The sequence below is a fragment of the Schistocerca nitens genome, chromosome 2 (assembly GCF_023898315.1).
Source record: "Schistocerca nitens isolate TAMUIC-IGC-003100 chromosome 2, iqSchNite1.1, whole genome shotgun sequence".
NCBI lineage: Eukaryota > Metazoa > Arthropoda > Insecta > Orthoptera > Acrididae > Schistocerca > Schistocerca nitens.
This window is the reverse complement of record NC_064615.1, coordinates 564355410-564373454: the sequence shown is the minus strand read 5'-3', so window position 1 is coordinate 564373454 and position 18045 is coordinate 564355410. Positions and strand designations below refer to the sequence as shown.

Genomic DNA, 18045 nt, shown 5'->3' with positions numbered 1-18045 from the left:
GGTTTCTATTGATATTGCCTTCAAGATCATTAATATACAACATGAATAACAAGGAACACAACATGGATCCTCGTGATACATCTGAAGTTTCTTCTACGTTTGTCAATGACTCTCTATCCAGGATAACATGCTGCAACCTTTCTACCAAGAAATCCTCAGTCCAAACTCAATTTCATCTGATACCCCAAGATCTCAGTGACACTCTGCCATGGGTGAAACAAATCTGTGGCCGTTTATGCTTCCCTTCTCTGTGTATATTCAATATCACCTGCTAGGCTTATATGATATGGGCTCCACACACTATAAATATTATTGTGGAACATTAATATGTTGTATTCAGGTTATTAATATGTGTATGTTCCTCCAAGAACCGACGGAATATTCCATAAATAGTATCAAATGTGCTAACGTAACTCAGTTATCCGTCATATACAACAGGTTAGTACTTTTGATAATAAGCGAGGATGTTGTACTGAGTGAAATGTTTTTCGGAAATGCATTTTGGGCTTCACATTGTCTATGTTTTCGAATTCCATGCTGGTTAGCATGGATGAGTCGTTCCGTCCGAGACAATTTATTATGTTCGAGCTCGGAATATGTTTTAAAATTCTACAAATGTATGTCAAGGATATCGAACGGTAGTTTTGGGGGTCACTTCTGCTACCATTCTTGTAGGTATGTGTGCCTTGCTCTTTCTTCCAACTTCTGGACATAGTTGTTTGCTAGAGGGATCTATGGTAGATTATAGTCAACAGAGGGTTAACTCAGCTGCGAACGGGGTATAGAATCTGATAGGGATTTCATCGAGCCCACGGACTTCGTCCAATTTTTAACGATTTGAGCTGTTTCTCAATGCCATGGACACTAATATCTATTTCACTCACCTTTTTAGGGATACGAGAATTAAGATGGGGCAATTACCTTTGGGTTTTTCTTTGTAAGGGAACCTTTGAAAACAAAATCACTTGTCTGTTATTTTAGACTGTGGATCTGTTGTTGTTTAGTGTGAATCGATCGGTATGCGAGAAAAACTGTCGATATCTCATATAGAAATGCGAACTTGTATACGAACGACGTCACCTGGCTAGGTGGCGTTGATACGTATGAGCCATGAGGCTATGAACAGCTGTGCAGGTCACGTGGCTTAGAGTTGGTTGTTGGAATTTGATCGCAGCTGAAATGTGATATGAATAAAGAAAAACTTTTACATGAACCTGTTTCAGATTTGTAGTTTCTGCTACACTCATGAACCTTGACAGTGTCTAAACATGTATTCTGTTGGTTATATTTTGTCTGCGACCGTGATTGGGTGTTTTCATTTATGGCTCGCGTTATTTGTATATAAAGATTACCTTATCAAAACATTATTGAACGATTTAGTTCCATCAGAGTTTGATTATATAGTTGGTACGCAAAATTAAATTTAGCTTTACACCACGCCTACTGTGTAATTTTTAGACGGTTTTATAATTTTTTTTTCGTTTTTTTGTGGTCACATTTATATAGTTGGTGCTGGAACTGCAGGTTCTATTGTTGCTGCTCGTTTGGCACAAGATCCTAACGTACGGGTACTACTGATCGAAGCAGGTGGATACCCGCCTCCGTTTCTAGATGTTCCTCTTATTGCACCTCTTTTGCAGCTTTCAGGCTATGATTGGCAGTACAGAACGGTCCGACAGGAGAAAGCATGCAAAGGTCTCAACCAAAAGGTATTTTTTTTCGCAATAACTTGTTAAACAGCCAGTCCACTTCTTTATACAATACAGGAAAACAACTCTACTTGAATAATAATTCAGTTTCTGCTCCCAGGAATTATTTCATGGTATTTACTCTAACTCTCAACTTCGCATTGCATGTTTGCTTTGCGAAACACGTTTTCTGTTATAATAAAGGTGGTACTCTCGTGCTTCCAGTTGTGTAGAACAGAGATTAGAAGTCCACCTTTCCATTCAATGCCTGTAGTGTACCGTACATCATACGACGGCACAGAATTGTGTGGGGTGTACATTGAGCCAATTTATGCAATGACAGAAGCAGTTGTGCAGGCTACTTCTGTATAGTACACTATCAATCAGATATAACTAATGATTATCTACTCACGTTGTTAATTGCTAGAATTATTTACAGAGTTTTTAAATTAGGCAATAATGTCCATTAGTAGGAAAGCAGCTACTCTGAAAAAGATGCTTGTTCTTCCTCATGTTTTATCTTTCCAACTACCACCTTATGCTAACTATTTGTGTAAATTGAGTGATTTTAGTGAATGCTATTAGCTGTCTATACTGGTAAAACTACAATATGTTTTATTTGTTCATTAGTATTATCCAGAATTAATATACTTCAGCTCAAATAGTTTCATTAATCGTAGGAGTATTGGGTAGTCATGTAACCTTCTACTTTATTGTTGAATTTCTGGGGATGCTCAATTTCTTTCCTGGTGCCTATCTGGTAAAGACTTCAGCATCAAAATATAAAGCTTTGTTCTGAACCCTAGACATAGTCATAAAGTCCATTTGAAGACAGTGTTTACCTTTAGTATTGTAACTTTTAATTTTACAGTTCATCCTTACTATTAATCACAAAAATTGGTAGGGATGAAATGTATGGGTACATGAGTGCAAGAATCCCAAAGTCTCAGCAGTAGCTCCTCCTACGCAAAATACTTCAGCAGTCCAGTCTCTCTTAGTGGAAAAATAGATTTGAATCCAGATCCTATCTAGCCACTGGTTCTCTTAACTTGTGCTGTAATTTTTTCAGGCACATTTGGCAGAAAAACTGGATTTGCAGTGTTATAAAAATTAAACTTTAAATTTAATGTTAATTTGTATCCATGATATGCTTGTACCCATATTTCAGTCAGTGAATTTTCTCTAAATACAATGACTGAGTCAGCATTTTTGATTTTTAAAACATACTTTCCCTTCTTAGCTAAAGATGATTGATGGAAATGCTTTATTGCTGCCATTTTATCATCGGGATCAGAAAAACCATTTATCACGAGTCGCATGTATAATCAATGTAAAATAATTGGATTGAGAAATAAGTCATTAATAGATGTTGCAATATGCCTTACTATTGTTAAGGATGTTCAATAAGCAGTGCAACTTTTTTTGTGTTTGTGGGCAGGTCAGTTGTATTTAGGATTCCAAAACACTATATTATTCCCAATTCTTTTGGCTACAAAACACTTTTTTTCAACATAATCACCATTCAATGTGACGGCCTTACACCACCTTACTGGGAGGGCTCGTATGCCCTCATGGAATAACCTGCTGGTTGATGTTGGAGCCAACATCATGCTGCATCCATAACCTCCCCATCAGCCACATACTGGTTCCTACAGATTGCATCCTTCATTGGGCGAACCAGATGGAAGTCGGAAGGTGTGAGATCTGGGCTATAGGGTGGATGAGGAAGAACAGTCCAATGAAGTTTTGTGAGCTCATCTCAGGTGTGCAGACTTGTGTGAGGTCTTGGGTTGTCATGGTGAAGGAGAAGTTCATTTAATTGTTGTGGCAGTGGACATGCTGAAGTCATTCTTTCAGTTTACTGAGGGCAGCACAAAACACTTGCAGAGTTTATTGTTGCACCATGAGGGAGGACATCAAACAGGATATCCTCTTCATAGTCCCAGAAGGCTAAGGGTGCAGCTTTGAACTTTTTCTTTGGAGGAGGAGTGATGTGGACCCACACTTTGGATTGTCGTTTTGTTTCCAGTTCGAAATATTGGATCCGCGTTTCATCACGTGTAGCTATGGTCGACAAAAAATTGTCATGATCAGCCTCGTAATGCACAAGCAGTTCCACACAGATGGCACTTTATGGGCTTGTGTTAGACAGCGAGGAACCCAGCGGGCACACACCTGTCGGTATCCCAACTGTTGGTTAAGTACCCCAACGAGTGTTTCAGCTCTACCAACAGAGATGTCCAGTTGTGAGTATGGTGTTTGATTGTGATCCGTCAATCACGTCAGATGAAAGTGTCCACATATTTCCACATTGAAGGAGTCACATCTGTATGCAGCTGACTGGCATGCCTAATTTCTTTCCTGATGCCTATCTGCTAAAGACTTCAGCACCAAAATATAGAACTTTGCTCTGAATCCTAGACATAGTCATAAAATCCATTTGAAAACTGTGTTTACCTTTAGTATTATAACTTTGAATTTTACAGTTCATCCTTACTATTAATCACAAAAATTGGTAGGGATGAAATGTATGGGCACCTGTTAGCGCAACCTTGTTGCGTTGATGACAGGCGGCTCGCCCACTGATTTGGCATGCTTTTGTTCACTGCCACGTCTCTGTAGACATTCTGCAAGTCTTTATGAATATCTGTGGTGTTTCAATGACAGCTCTTTGCTTGGAACACACCTCCATTACAGATGCCATTTTTAAGGCTATGCACATCACTGCCACCTATTGGAACTTCATGAGATTATAGGAACTGAAGCAGGAATATCCCACGATGTCCCACAGCAAATTCCACACTTTTTTTTAAAAAACTGAAACTGGCCATGGAAAAAAAGAGTGCATTGCATTATTTGTAAAACACCCCCTGTACTATGAAAAGCAAACCAAATCTGGACTTTAAGTATCCTTAATCAGTACTTTCTGAGATGAAATCAATATTTAAACCTGTTGAATTACTCCATACTATGGCCCTTCACATATTTCAATCAAGAGTGTACCCAGAATCTGGGGGGGGGGGGGGTGGAGGCAGCTGCTCTCTCCTCTCCTTCACTTCACTGGGTTCACCCTTGGGATCTATTCTTTTAATAAGGTTTCACCCTGGTGTGAGCCAAGTTAGTATCTGAACTGCCATCTTATCTGTTTCCACGTCTATTACTGAAGCACTACACTTTGCATAAAATATAATTTACTAAGTATTCGCTACCTAGGGAGTTCTCCCCCATGACTACTCGCTATCAGAATGAGATGGGTGGTGTTAGATCCTTGTATTCTGGTTGTGTTGTTACGTCCCATCAAGGCTTCATGATTGTTGAGCAGGTTTTCAGGTTCCTCGAATAAGAAGGCCCCCCAACTTTGACGTGTGCATCACAACTGTAGCAGTGCTTCATACAGAGGACATGGATGACATCTCTACACTTTTGTCATCTTTCTGCACTGGTGTAAAATTCCATATCAAGTCTCATGTGCTGTATTTCACTGACTGGTGCTTGGTGTTATATCAGTCTCAGTCTTTATCCTGGCCATCCAAAGTCTGTATTTGAGCCAGCCATCTTATTTCTTCAGTCCTGATGATGAAGTGTTTCACACAGTCACCCTCATTGTTTCTGATTGAAATGAGAATGGCCCGTCCATTGTCATTTCAGCATTGAGACTGTGAAGCAGAAAGAATGGTGAGGAGACTGCTGTATCTTGCTTCACTGTGTCACATACAAGTGTCACAACATATGGTATTATATCTCAATCTCCCTGTTTGATGTCAATGTACATTGAGAGCATATCTGACCACATCTCATTAAAGTTTCATATCAGAGCACAGGCACATTCTGTTGCAGAGTGAAATCCTTCTGGTATTATTAATGTATTCTTTGAAGCCACTCACATGTCATGTCATTTGTGGGTGACACTGCAAAGTGAAATTACCTCTGATACTAGTCTCAGTTAGACAATTTTTTCATGATCAGAGATCAAGTGGGGTGCTCTCTGCTACAAAATGATGTCTTATACAAGAAACCTTGTAATTTCCAGTGTTGGTAGTCAGCTTTTGTGACAGCATAACAGAAGAGTTAGGCACTGCACATTATTACCCATCATTACTTTAGGAACCTCCCTAAGAGGTTGATTCCAATTCAGTGGAATGGCACTGCTGCAGATCAGTTGGCTTCAGATACCCGAAAGGTAATTGTGGCATGTGCTTCTGTTACTAGCATTCCTTACAGTGGCTCACATATCAGTAGAGACATGGCCAATGATAGTTGGATCTGAATCTCTCTTAAAGTCTTTATGAATCCTAAGTACCCAGATATTGAAGCGTCATGGAAAAACTTCAGGATAGCTGGCCATAGATGAGCTGGGATGACATGCAACCATTTCTGCCCAATCAGATCGTAGTTCCTCTTATACAATGTTCTTTTATTAGCCTAATTGTTTTTCACCGGCTATTTCATCCTCTACCAAGGTTTCTGTAGCTTTCAGCCACGCTGGATCATCTTGTGTTCAGCAGCAGTGTCATTTAACACAGCAATGAAAGAGATTTTGTCCATACTGCTGTGTTATGCCAAAGGATTCCTTGGACAGCAGTTGGTATTGTTGAGTTTACGTGTGTTTTCGTATACCATTGTGCTGTAACACTCCTGAAGCCTCAATGCTCATCTTGCCAGTTGACCCAACATATCCTTCAGGCTAGTCTGCCAGCATGGATAATGGTGGTTTGTCACAACAGTGAATCGTTTGCCAAATAAATATGGCAGAAACATGGTGATGACCGTGACAACTGCAAGGCACACTTTCTTGGTTGTATAGTAGTTCCTGTCAGACTTAAAGAGTGCTCTAAAAGCATAAGCTATCATGTTTTCAGCACATTATTGAATTTTTACCAGAACTGAGCTTATCCTGTAACTGCTTGCATCGGTGTGAATACAATGCTGGAACTGGAAATGATGTTAGTACCTCCTTAACGACAAGAAAAGGTCTTCCTTACAACCATTCAAGCAAAATTTGCCATCTCTCTGCAGTAGTTCTTGTAAGGGACATGTCTTGGTATAGAAGTCCTTTATGAACCTCTGGTAATACAAGCACATTCCAGGAAAACTTTTCCCATCATGTATGTGCCAGGAAATCAGAAGACCTGTCACTGCTCTTATTTTCTCTGGATGGGGATGTACTCTGTTGCCATTTGCTAGATGCTACAAAATTTTAATGTTTTTGTTTTGTGTGTTCAGGTGGTGGCCTACAGTCCGAACACACTTCAACACATTTGTTAGCCAGATTAGATGTCCTTCAAATGCCTTTAAAAAATTGACAGTGTTCACCAGATAGCAAAGACTCATTTTCCATTTAAGGGTTTGAAGCAGGTTGTTCATCATGTGTTTGAAGATGGCTGGAGTGATAGTCAGAGCATAATTTTGAACTTATAGAGGCCATCAGGAGTTGTAAAGGCAGTCTTTTTTGCAGTCGACCTTGATGTGTAAGTAGCCTCTCTGCATGTCCATAGTTTACAAATACTTTGCTCATTTCAAACAGTTGAGGATGTCATTAATGCGTGATGAGGATAGACCTCTTTTTTCATTATTTTCTTCAGTCGTTAGTAGTCAATGTAGAAACATCATTTGCCATCCTTCTTGCGAGAGAACCGATAGCACTCCGAAGGTTCACTGATGTCACCTTGAAGCATCTCCTTCACTTCCTCCCAGGTTATTTGCCTCTCAGCTGATGACACCCTAATTGATGGCTGATTGATGGATTGATCCCTAGTAGTGATATGGTGTTTTATGATGGATCAGTTGATCTGTCTTTCCTTCACTCCCAATTTGAAAGCACCCAAAAAGTAGCACAGAACAGCCAATGCTCACCACATTGTTCCTCGGTCAGGCCAGATCCTATTGGTTGTTCTATAATTGCTTCCTCCCCTGTCTGTAGTGGTACTGGAGCACAATTTTTTGTTGATGGAGTTGAGCTGCACTTTGTGGTCCAGTTCAACTACCCCTGTGCACATACCCTTAGGAATGAGTTGTGGCTGCTCATGACATTTAGTGATTCAAAGCCTGCCTTGACCACCTACCATTCTAATGATTACCACTGGCATGTAGATTTCTTTTGTGAGGCTGAGCAGGTTTTTGAAACTGTCGAAAGCTTCACAGTGTAACTAAGCATTTAGAGCAAAGACTGGAAGTCATCTCCATGATGATGATGGGATAACATTGTCTTCAGTGGCAAAAATTACCCAGAGCAATCTTTGATATGTGTACGGTTTGGAGTAGCTTTGTCAGTCTGTAGCCCTGATCTCCCAAAGTCTAGATTGCTTGTCCCATCTGAGAATTACATTATGACTACACTTTCTTAAATAATGAATTCTGGAGGCTGTGTTATGTTGTTGATGTTATTCTTGCAACACATGAGCCTGTCAGTCGAGACATATTTCTGATTGAATGAGATTTTCACTCCGCAATGGATTGTGCACTGATGCGGAACTTCCTGGCAGATTAAAACTGTGCGCTGGACCAAGACTCGAACTCAGGACCTTTGCCTTTCATGGACAAGTGCTCTACCGTTTTAGCTACCCAAGCATGACTCACGACCCGTCCTCATAGGAGATGAGGACTAGAAGAATTGAAGCTGTGGGGACAGGTCATGAGTCGTGCTTGGGTAGCTCAGATGGTAGAGCACTTGTCCGCAAAAGGCAAATGTCCCGAGTGTGAGTCTTGGTCTAGCACACAGTTTTAATGTGCCGATTTTTGATTTTCAACACATTGGGTTTCATATTGTGCAACATAATCTTATTTGGCTGGCAACACGAAGCATTCATAAATACAGTAAAAGTAGCAAAAGTCAACTAGTGCCCTGTCAGGTTGTTCATTGATGGTGATGTTGGTGAGATTTCCTTATATATTGGTGATTGTTATGCATGGCGAGTTTTTATCTACCACAACCTCACCTCTGTAGATTCTTGCCTCACTGAGTTTTTCTGAATTCGCTGGTTAGGTGAGTGGCCGGTGACTATGTATGGTCGGTAGGAAATGGCTACTTAGTGTTGAGGAGCAACCTCATCCAGATACTGTGGTGAGCTTCATGTCACCTGTTGACTATAATTGTCTGCAGCTGACTGTTGTGGACAGAACTCTTGTGATAGTTGATCTCCAGTGGCATAGTGGTGGTCAAAGACTCATCTTCTTTCTCTGCAGTAGCGTACAATATTTCCAGGGTGTCCACAGTAGAAACATAACAGCATGTTGTCCTATGCCCTCCAAATGTGTATTATTCTGCAGGGCGTTATGTTTGGTGGAGGAGTTGGTTGTACCTGCATTGATAAGATACTGGGTTGTTGTTTGATTGCTGCAGTATAGATCAGAGTTGGCCGAGACCATTCTTACTCCCATGTTCGAATGGTGGAAAAGATTGGTGCTAAAAATCTATACTCTTCTTCTTCAACATTCCTCTTGGTGTATGGGTTCGGAATTCATAGCTGCTCTCTCTTGCTTACTCAGTCTGACAGTTCTGGCTGCCATAAACTGCTGCACCGTATTACTTGGTTTACAAGAGATGTGAAGTCATGGTGGTCTTCCACAACTGCTGCAGGAACCAAATTTGTGGATCAGTCATACTTCTTTTATCCATTTCTTCCCTATTGCATTTCCCCAATGTGTTAGTACCACTTGAAGAATTCTTTGGTAGTAGTGACATTCTTTATCAGAAGAGCTTGATACATGTCTTCTGTGACTCCTTCCATCAAGTGTGGGATTTTGTTGAATTCTGTCACATTCAGATTCACAGTCTGGCAGAGGGCCAGAACATTCTGTTTATGGGACTGTGTCATTTCCCCCATGACAGTGAGTCCTATTCTCCAGTTGTTCTTCTGATAAGTGATTTGCTGTGACTGTCATCAAACATTGTTTTTCACCTTGGTCCTGTAATGGAGCTCCTGCTGTATACTTTCATCCATTCCATCAGGTCCTGACCAGCATCTCTGGAAAACACTGATGGATGTCTGATATGGAGTTCGTGTTTTGGAATCCATTGTTTCCTGAATATTTGGACCTTGAGAATGATGTAATGGTTGAGTTGTGGTTCCTGTTGATGTAGGCAAAGAATTTTACATTACCCAATTAGAGACACGGCAATGCAGATGTTTCGAAGTACCTGGTGTCTGTGCCAATGAATGTCACATCATAACCACAGTCAAGTCCAGATCCGAAAGCAGGCTCATCACTGAAGTACGATACTTAGCACCGAAAGTATGTTTGTTTTCAAGACCAATGTACAGCCAGAACTGAACTCCTGCATGAAGAATCCTGCCATTTATACAAACATCAAGTATTACAGAATATATAAACATAAGAAATTTCAAGAATCCTCCAGAAATGACAAATAATTGCTGGTGATTGGGTCTGAACTGGTATCCCACAGCATGCCAGCCAGCCACACATTCTGCTGTGCTGCACTGCATGCAGGGCAGCTCATGGAAATATTTTACTTACATGGGCCAAACATGATGTTAAACTATTATGACAACTATCAGTTATATTTTTTTTCATATGCTCAGTGACTGCATTCAACTGCAGATTCCTTCTTGGTGTGCAAATTGAGTCAGTACTCCATCACTTCATTCTGTTAAGCTGAAGGAATATCTTCTCTTATACAGCTTCAACTTATTTTCTGATCTAAGTATAAAAGCATTGATAGACTGTTAAAAAGGAATTTTACTGCACAACCCAATTGTTATCATCCCTTCATGTAATCATGAAACTTGTTCTTGATCATAAGTACCAGTTTACTTTCTTGATTGCTCTTTAATTTTCGAAATACCAAAGAACTCTTGTGTTACTCTTGAGGAGGATTACCTGGTTGGTTGCACCAATAATCACACCCATTTAGCAATAGTTCATTTATTAACCTTAACACATACAAGGATCATAAAGAACTAACTTGAACATGGCAGAACAGCCAAAGATAATGCTTAGAGTCCAGAGATGGATGCATATCGATGTTGGTGTCGATTCCATCGGCGCCACATAGCCCCCCTCCCACAGTACGGAGTACTCTTGAGAGGCTGGGGGAGGGGGGGGGGTGACTATGGCGTCAGCAGGGGTGGTCCGCAGGAGCCGGACCACACTCAGCTCGACAGCGTCATCGGAGAGCTGTGGGTAGATGTCGCAAAGGAAGGTTCGGCCACCGAACCTGGAAGTCGTTGAAGCAAGCTGGGCGTCGTACTGGCCATGCTGGTCGTGCGGCGACAGGTAGGCTGGCGGTTTGCGGGTGGAATGGAGCGATGACGACAATGTCTCCAGTAGGTGTGCGGAACACACAAAGCATGTCCAGGTTGATGTCGGGTGGGAGGGGAACACATTTCAACAGGTGGCAGGGAATGGCGGAGGTTGTGTTATGAGCACTGGATGAAGAGAAACACACGACGAACAAAGTATAATTGCGCAGTATTATTGAGATGTTGTGGATTATGTCCAGGGGGACAGCAACCAACACCTTGAACGTGGGCATGTTCAAGACGGGGGGGGGGGGGGGGGCGTGAGAAACCTCGACAGGGCGAGGCAGGCGATGGTGGAGAGGTCAAAGGGACCGGCAAAGGGCCCGGCGGCGAGGGCATGATCGTAGGTAAGCTCAACGTGGGGAGCATGTGGTCACTTGACGGAGTGGGTGAGACCAGAGTAGAGGGCGAGGTTGGAGGAGAGCTCGACGATTGGAGCTGGAAGTCACTCGATCGAGTGTGTAAGTCCGACGTGGAGGGAGTGGTTGGAGCGTCATGAGCCGCGACAGTGAGTGGCGTGGTCGTGGCCTGAAGGGGGGTAGAAGAAGGCTCGACATATGCAGGCTCAAGACTGTTGAGAGAGACTGTAACAGCTGAATCTTTCATATGGACGTCATAGGCGTTGGCTGAGCACCGGAGAACTCGATACGGGCCGGTATATGGAGGTTGGAGGGGAGCACGGACAGTGTCATCTCAGAGCATGATGTACTCGCAATTGTCCAGAGATTTCGGGACGTGAACCTTAGGGCAGGAATGGCTGGTGGGCGGAGGGATGTGGAGGTTGATGAAGTGGCTTCTGATGCGGTCCGCAAAGGAAGGTAAGTCAGACTGAGGGAGAGAAGCGGAAGGGCTCACAAGTTCGCCAGGGAGAACAATGTTCTGGCCGTATACGAACTCGGCTATTGTGCCTTTGAGGTCTTCCTTATAGTTCGCACGAATGCCGAGTAGCACAAGGGGAAGGGCCTCCGTCCATAGAGAGTCGTGGCATCGAATAGCCACCTTGAAAGCGCAGTGCCAATGCTCGACTAGCCCGTTTCTTTGTGGGTGATATGCTGTGGTATGGATGCACCAGATGGCGCAAATGTTACGAATCCCGTTGAACAGGGCCGACTCAAATTGTCTGCCCTGGTCAGTCATGATGATAGTTGGACATCCGAAACACGATACCCATGACCCGACGAAAGCTCAAGCAACAGTTTCTGCCGTAATATTGGGGAGGGGCACAGCCTTGACCCAGCAACTTGTTCGGTCGATAGACGAGAGAACATAACGAAAGCCATTAGAGGGGGAGAGAGGGCTGACAATGTCAATGTTAATATGCTGGAAACGCCCAGGAGGGATCGAAAAGGTGCCGAGGGTGGGGGGGGGGGGGGGGTAAAGTGTGCTTGTTTACTTTGCAGCATTGGCACACGATGCAGGAGCGTACCCATTGCTGGCAGTCCTTGTTGACATTTCTCCACATAAAGCACTCCGCTACGAGGTGGGCGGCCGCACGAACACCGGGGTGTGCTAAATTATGCAATGTGTTGAAGACAGCTCGACGGAGCGAGGTTTTGTGTTTCCTTGTCGGAGGTTAGGTAGTTCAGAGAGGTCTTACAGCGAATGGACGGCGTCGACTCGTGAAAGGAAATCAGCAATATATTGTCAGCATCCTTTATGTGTCTGACATTGATGGTGAACTGAGATATGAAGTCCACGTATCTGAAGCGGCGAGGAGGCGGGTCAGCTGGCGGGTTTGTAATGGCCGCAGCCAGGGGTTTGTGGTCCGTTAAAACATAGAAAGAGTGTCCCTCAACGTCAGTCTTAAAATGCTTAATCGCTTCGCAGACCGCGAGCAACTCCCTGTCAAACGCGGAATATTTCCGTTGTGCATTGGTGAGCTTGTGCGAGAAGAACTGCAGAGGGGAAGTTTGGCCGTCGATTGTCTGGCTAAGGACAGTGCTGATGGCAATATTGCCCGCGTCTGTGGCGATGAAAAGCTGCGCATTTGGATGAGGATGTGCGCTGGTGCAGGCCTTGGCAAGAAGATTTTTTAGGGCAGTGAAAGAGTCAGTCGTAGCAAGGGTCCATGGAATGGGCCGAGATCCAGGGGTCCGTCAATGGAGCCTGAATCTCCGCAGCCCGAGGTAGATGTTGGCGATAATAATTAACCGTCCCCAGAAAGAGCCGGAGCTCTTTGAATGACGAAAGTCTGGGTAGGTTTAGTATTGTTTGTACTTTCTCAGGGGGCAGTGAAATGCCGTCGGCAGAGACCTGGAAACCAAGAAAAGTGGCAGTGGGTTGATGTATCTGCAATTTGTCCTGGTTGGTCTCGATGCCTGCTGCCGCAAGTGTGTTCATAACAGTTTGCACATGTCGAATGTTGTGCTTGACGGAGGAGCTGAACCCAAGAATGTCATCAAGACATGCAAAGCAGAATTTTAGGTCGAATAGCACTTCGTTGATGAAGCGTTGCCAGGTCTGGGTTGCGTTTTTCAGACCGAAGGGCATGAATCGAAACTGAAATAACCTGATCTGGGTGGTGATTGCTGTCTTCTCGGTGTCTTCAGGTGCCATGGGGATCTGGTGGTAGCCCTGTTTGCAATCAATGACAGAGAACGTGGTTGCACCTGCAAGGAAACTGGTAAAGTCGGCAATGTTGGGTATGGGGTAGGTGTCCATAATTGTTCGTGCATTTAGTGAATGGTAGTCTCCGCAAATGCACCAGGACCTGTCTCTTAGGTGTCATATGTATGGGCATAGACCAGCTACTGGCAGAGGGTTCAATGACGCCGGAGCTTAGTAGTTCAGAAATCTGATTTTTAAGGTCGGAGAAGCGCTCGGGACAAAGTCGATGTGGTTTACTGGAGATTGGGGGCACCTGGCGTGAGGTGAAGCTTGTGAACCGTGCCATAGGTGACGCCGAAAATGTTGCTGGCGGCACGAGAGGTGGTTTGTTTACAGTGTGTGGCCGGTGGGACAGGCGAGGCGTAGTCGTGGTTTTCGGAGCCACTCAGCAGATCCGACGGGAGCTGAGGCAGTGAAGTGTACCAGGAGTCAACGCGACAAGATTGCCGCCGGCCCAAAGCAGTGGCACCGTGGTCGGGTGAGCTCGGTAGAGCTCGTGAGCCATTAGTGAGTCCATCGTCCGAGGGCGCAGCCTGTGGCAGCTCGGTCACAGGCGAAACGCTTGGCGCGAGTGCACTGTTTTGTGTTGTCAGTGGTGGTCGCACAGCAGCGCGCAGGAGCCAAAGTTGCATAATTTGAGGTGCTGTCCGTGAGGGGCAGGGTAGGAGCCATCAGGTCGGGAACACGTGACGCTCGTCACGCATGCGCACTTGTGTCCGGCCGAGTGTCAAACATTGCCGTGTTAAGGGGGTGTGGCCCTGTGGAACTGTCAGTACACATTATGGCAGTCTTGATAGCACAGTTGCGAGGGGTAGCAGGAGGTACACACACAGAGGCTCGATTGCTGGTATTGCAAGCAGAATCGGCACACTTACTGACCTTGCTTTGTCCTTGCTGTAGTGTCTGTAATTCCTGTGCTGCATCGGAGAGCTGGAGCTGTGTTTAGTGTTGCCGGTGGGAGAGCTCGAAGTTTTCCTTGCGTAGGCGAGCAAAGTGTTCAAGCTCGACAAGGCACTTGTGCGTGGTTTCTTGTAACGTCGTCGACAGAGATGAGTATGTACGGCTGAGATGAGCCCGGACCGATGTGTCATGGGGAGGCAGGGGGGTGGGGGTTGCTCGACAGAGCACAGGGGAAGTGAGCCTTGGATGGATGATGAAACACAGTGTTTCGCACTAGGTCCGGTGAATGTTTGTGGTGTCGCAAGAAGTCAATGCCTAGTATTGGTTCGTCAATTTTGGACACTAAAAAAGTCCACTCGAGTTTGCAGTTTGCGGAGAGTGAGACGACGTGGGAGGTTCAACCTGAGCATTGTAGTTTACTTGAATTCATGGCTTGCAGTGAAGTATGATGAGGGCGGATGTTCGACGACACTAAGGACGTAGGCAGCAGCAAAACATCGGCGCCTGTGTCCACTAGTAAAAGGTATCCTGACAAAATGTCTTTAATGTGAAGTCGTCCACAATTATCCGGTCGTTCCCGGACAGAATGGAGCACTGGGTTGTGCCTGTCATGTTGGGCGCAGGAGGCGGCACCCGGACCTGCCTGCGATTGGCGTTTGGGAAGTAGCAGGGTGGTCTGTAGTTCCGTGCCGCCTCACCAAACCGTGTGTGGAAGTAACAGCATGGGTAGTGCGGTTGCATTTCCTGCGGAAGGTTCGTTGCCAGTGGTGATGGTTGAGGTTCAGTGGCTGCAGTAGGTTCGGTGGCAGGAGGGGGTGTGACCATGGGCCAAGCCGGTGACGTCCCAGTTGCTTGTTTACTGCTTCCCGGAGTGAGCGGAACGGTCGGCACAGTACGGCCCTGGCCACGTCTGGACGCAGGGCGATGAGCCTGAACCTGAGACTTGTCAGGTAGGCGGTGGCTGGAGAAATAGAGCAGTGATGCATTGTGTAGCTTGTCAGCAATTGTCATTCTTTGCTCAACAGGTTCAGGAGACCTTTGAGCGAGAGCAAAGCGGATGTGAGGAGATAGTTTATCTGACCAGATGGCGAGGAGAGCTGTGTCATAGAGTAGATCGGTGCTGACCAGGGCACGTAGCCATCTCCAGAGCTGGGAAGGTTTGTCATTGCCTAGTTGCTCGATGTGGAGCACTTGCCGTATTGCTGCCTCAGTTTAGCTTGCATGCTGACTTAGAACTGTCTTTTTGGCTAGAGTGTACCGGGTAGATGAGTCCAGGGTGTCGACCAGGTCAGCAATCAAATCCTCCTGGTTGTGCAGGTGGGTGATGAGGCACAGAAACCTGGTAGACTCTTCGAGTTTGTAATGGTCGAACACTTCGTCCATAATTTTGAACCAGGTTGTTGCTCTGTCGGGATTAAACGGTGGCAGCATTGGTAAGCGTTATAGAATGTTCGGAAGAACAGGTTGAGTTGAGTTCGTCGGGCACTGTCTGAATTGTTCGAGGAGTGTGTGCCTCCAGGGGATGTGGCAACGACGGCTGTTCGGGTGGCAGTGTGAAGGTGACACGTGGTTGAGCGCGATCCATTGCGACGCGGAAAGCCGATGTGGGTGAGACACCGTAATGTGTCAATTGCAGTTGCGGAAGCTCAACACGTTGTGGGTGTGTTCGGATTGACGCGTCGCGGAAGACTTGATGCGGATGAGGCACTGAGATGTGCCGAGAATGGTAGTGGAAGCTTGACTGGAGCTGGCACGGGTGCGACAGGTGAGAAAAAGTTCAAAGTTTGAGAACGTGTGTTAGTCTGCAGAAAGCTCAACGTATGATCAGAGCCGGGGCCACCGGTGTTGCAGGGAGGCTGCGGACGTGCAGGCTGTCCAGAAGAACAGTGTGGGAAATGATGTCGAACGTGGGACGGAATGTGTGAATGTTCACTGTTCATAGTCACTCCACTCAAAATGGTGTGCGGATAAGGTGAATGTCGTGGCACAAAACACTGAGGTGTAGCAGTGGGATGGAGGTGGAGGTCAGGCACAGATAACAAGTTATTGTTCCTGTTGCAGGCCGAGGTATGGAAGTAGGAAGGCATGTGCTGATGCTGAACCGAGGCAGGCACGGGCGTGGTCGGATGCTGAGGAGGTAGACCTGTGAACGAAGTAGTTCCGGCCAAGTGGAGGGTATCCGCGTGGTACTGCATGGATTGCGGCGTGGCAAATAGTTGTCCTGGCGGTAGTAGGCTGTCCGACAAAGCATTTGCAGAAATCGGCATTGGTCCTGCACTGCATGGGGATCCGTAAGAGGTAACTGCACAGTCGATGAGGGAGGGCATATGTGGTGGGAACAAAGGCATTTGATAGCCGGAGTCATGTGCACTCCTAACCTCATTTATTGTTGCAGGCACGAAAACCTCCGGCGAAGTCAGCAGAATTATCGAGTGAGAGGCATCGTGTTGCAGTCCTGGCGGGTGTACATCGCCCACAACACAATGCATGTCGATCACAAAAGCCGGCATTAGGTGCTGGGCTGAAGTCATTGTTCGAATGCTGTGTCGATGTAATACACACGAAAATAACCGACGCGCAGGTCGCGGACACAGTAAAACGGCGAAAACGGAAGATGTTACAACTCGGGGTCACCAGTGAGGAGGATTACCGGGTTGGTTGCACAAATAATCACACACATTTAGCAATATTTCATTTATTAACCTTAACACATACACGGATCCCTGCCGCCGTTGGATAAGCAGCTGCAGCAGCAAGTCGTATACTCCTAGCTCACTCATTTGTTACATAGTTTAATTCTTAATTTCTTTGCGTGTTTTTCGTACTTGCATTGTTTAATTCATAAATTTCGGGCGTATTGTAGTATTTGAGAGTTGTAGCATCGCGTTTTAGTACATGAATAGTGTAAAATCGCTTAGTCTCCTTCCGCCGCCGAGCAGTGTGTCAGCAGTGCGCAAGTAGCAGCATTACTGCATTTACTAGACAATCTTGTATTTTAATAACCGTTTAAATTTTGTCGATTAGTTTGCGCTCTCTGTAGATTAGTTCAGACGTTCTTTGCACAACAGTTTTTAGCATGGATAGGGACTGCAACTGCTGTGTTCGGATGCAGGCTGAGTTGGCATCCCTTCGCTCCCAGCTGCAGGCAGTGTTGGCTTCGGTCACACAGCTTGAGGCTGTTGCCAATGGGCATCACTGTGGGGGTCCGGATGGGGGTTTGTCAGGGACGGCCAGCTTGTCCCACTCATCCCCCGATCGGACTACAACTGTGGTTGCCCGGGATACTGCCCGCATTGAGGCTGATCCCTCACCTGTGGTAGAGTGGGAAGTCGTCTCAAGGTGTGGCAGGGGGCGAAAGACATTCCGGAGGGCTGAACGGAAGGCCTCTCCAGTTTGTCTGACGAACCGGTTTCAGGCTCTGTCTCAGGCTGATACTGATCTTTGGCCTGACATGGCTGCTTGTCCTGTTCCAGAGGTTGCCCCTCAGTCTGCAAGATCCGGGCGGTCGCAGAGGGTGGGCTTACTGGTAGTTGGGAGCTCCAACGTCAGGTGCGTAATGGGGCCCCTTAGGGAAATGGCAGCAAGAGAGG

The 18045-nt window shown here is 45.5% G+C and overlaps 1 protein-coding gene across 4 annotated transcripts in view; it reads left to right on the top strand.

Moving 5' to 3' along the window:
• Positions 1-974: 974 nt before the first annotated feature.
• Positions 975-18045, top strand: part of LOC126234494 (glucose dehydrogenase [FAD, quinone]-like) — a 209024-nt gene continuing 191953 nt past the window's right edge. Inside the window, exons 1-3 of one of the 4 annotated variants that reach the window (XM_049943186.1) lie at positions 975-1407; positions 1507-1562; positions 1641-1709. In XM_049943186.1, coding sequence (XP_049799143.1) covers positions 1269-1407; positions 1507-1562; positions 1641-1709 — 264 coding nt within the window. In that variant the 5' untranslated portion in view covers positions 975-1268. Of the gene's footprint in view, positions 1408-1506; positions 1710-18045 lie in introns of those variants that run through there. The other 3 variants (XM_049943185.1, XM_049943188.1, XM_049943187.1) reach the window with 3 other exon arrangements.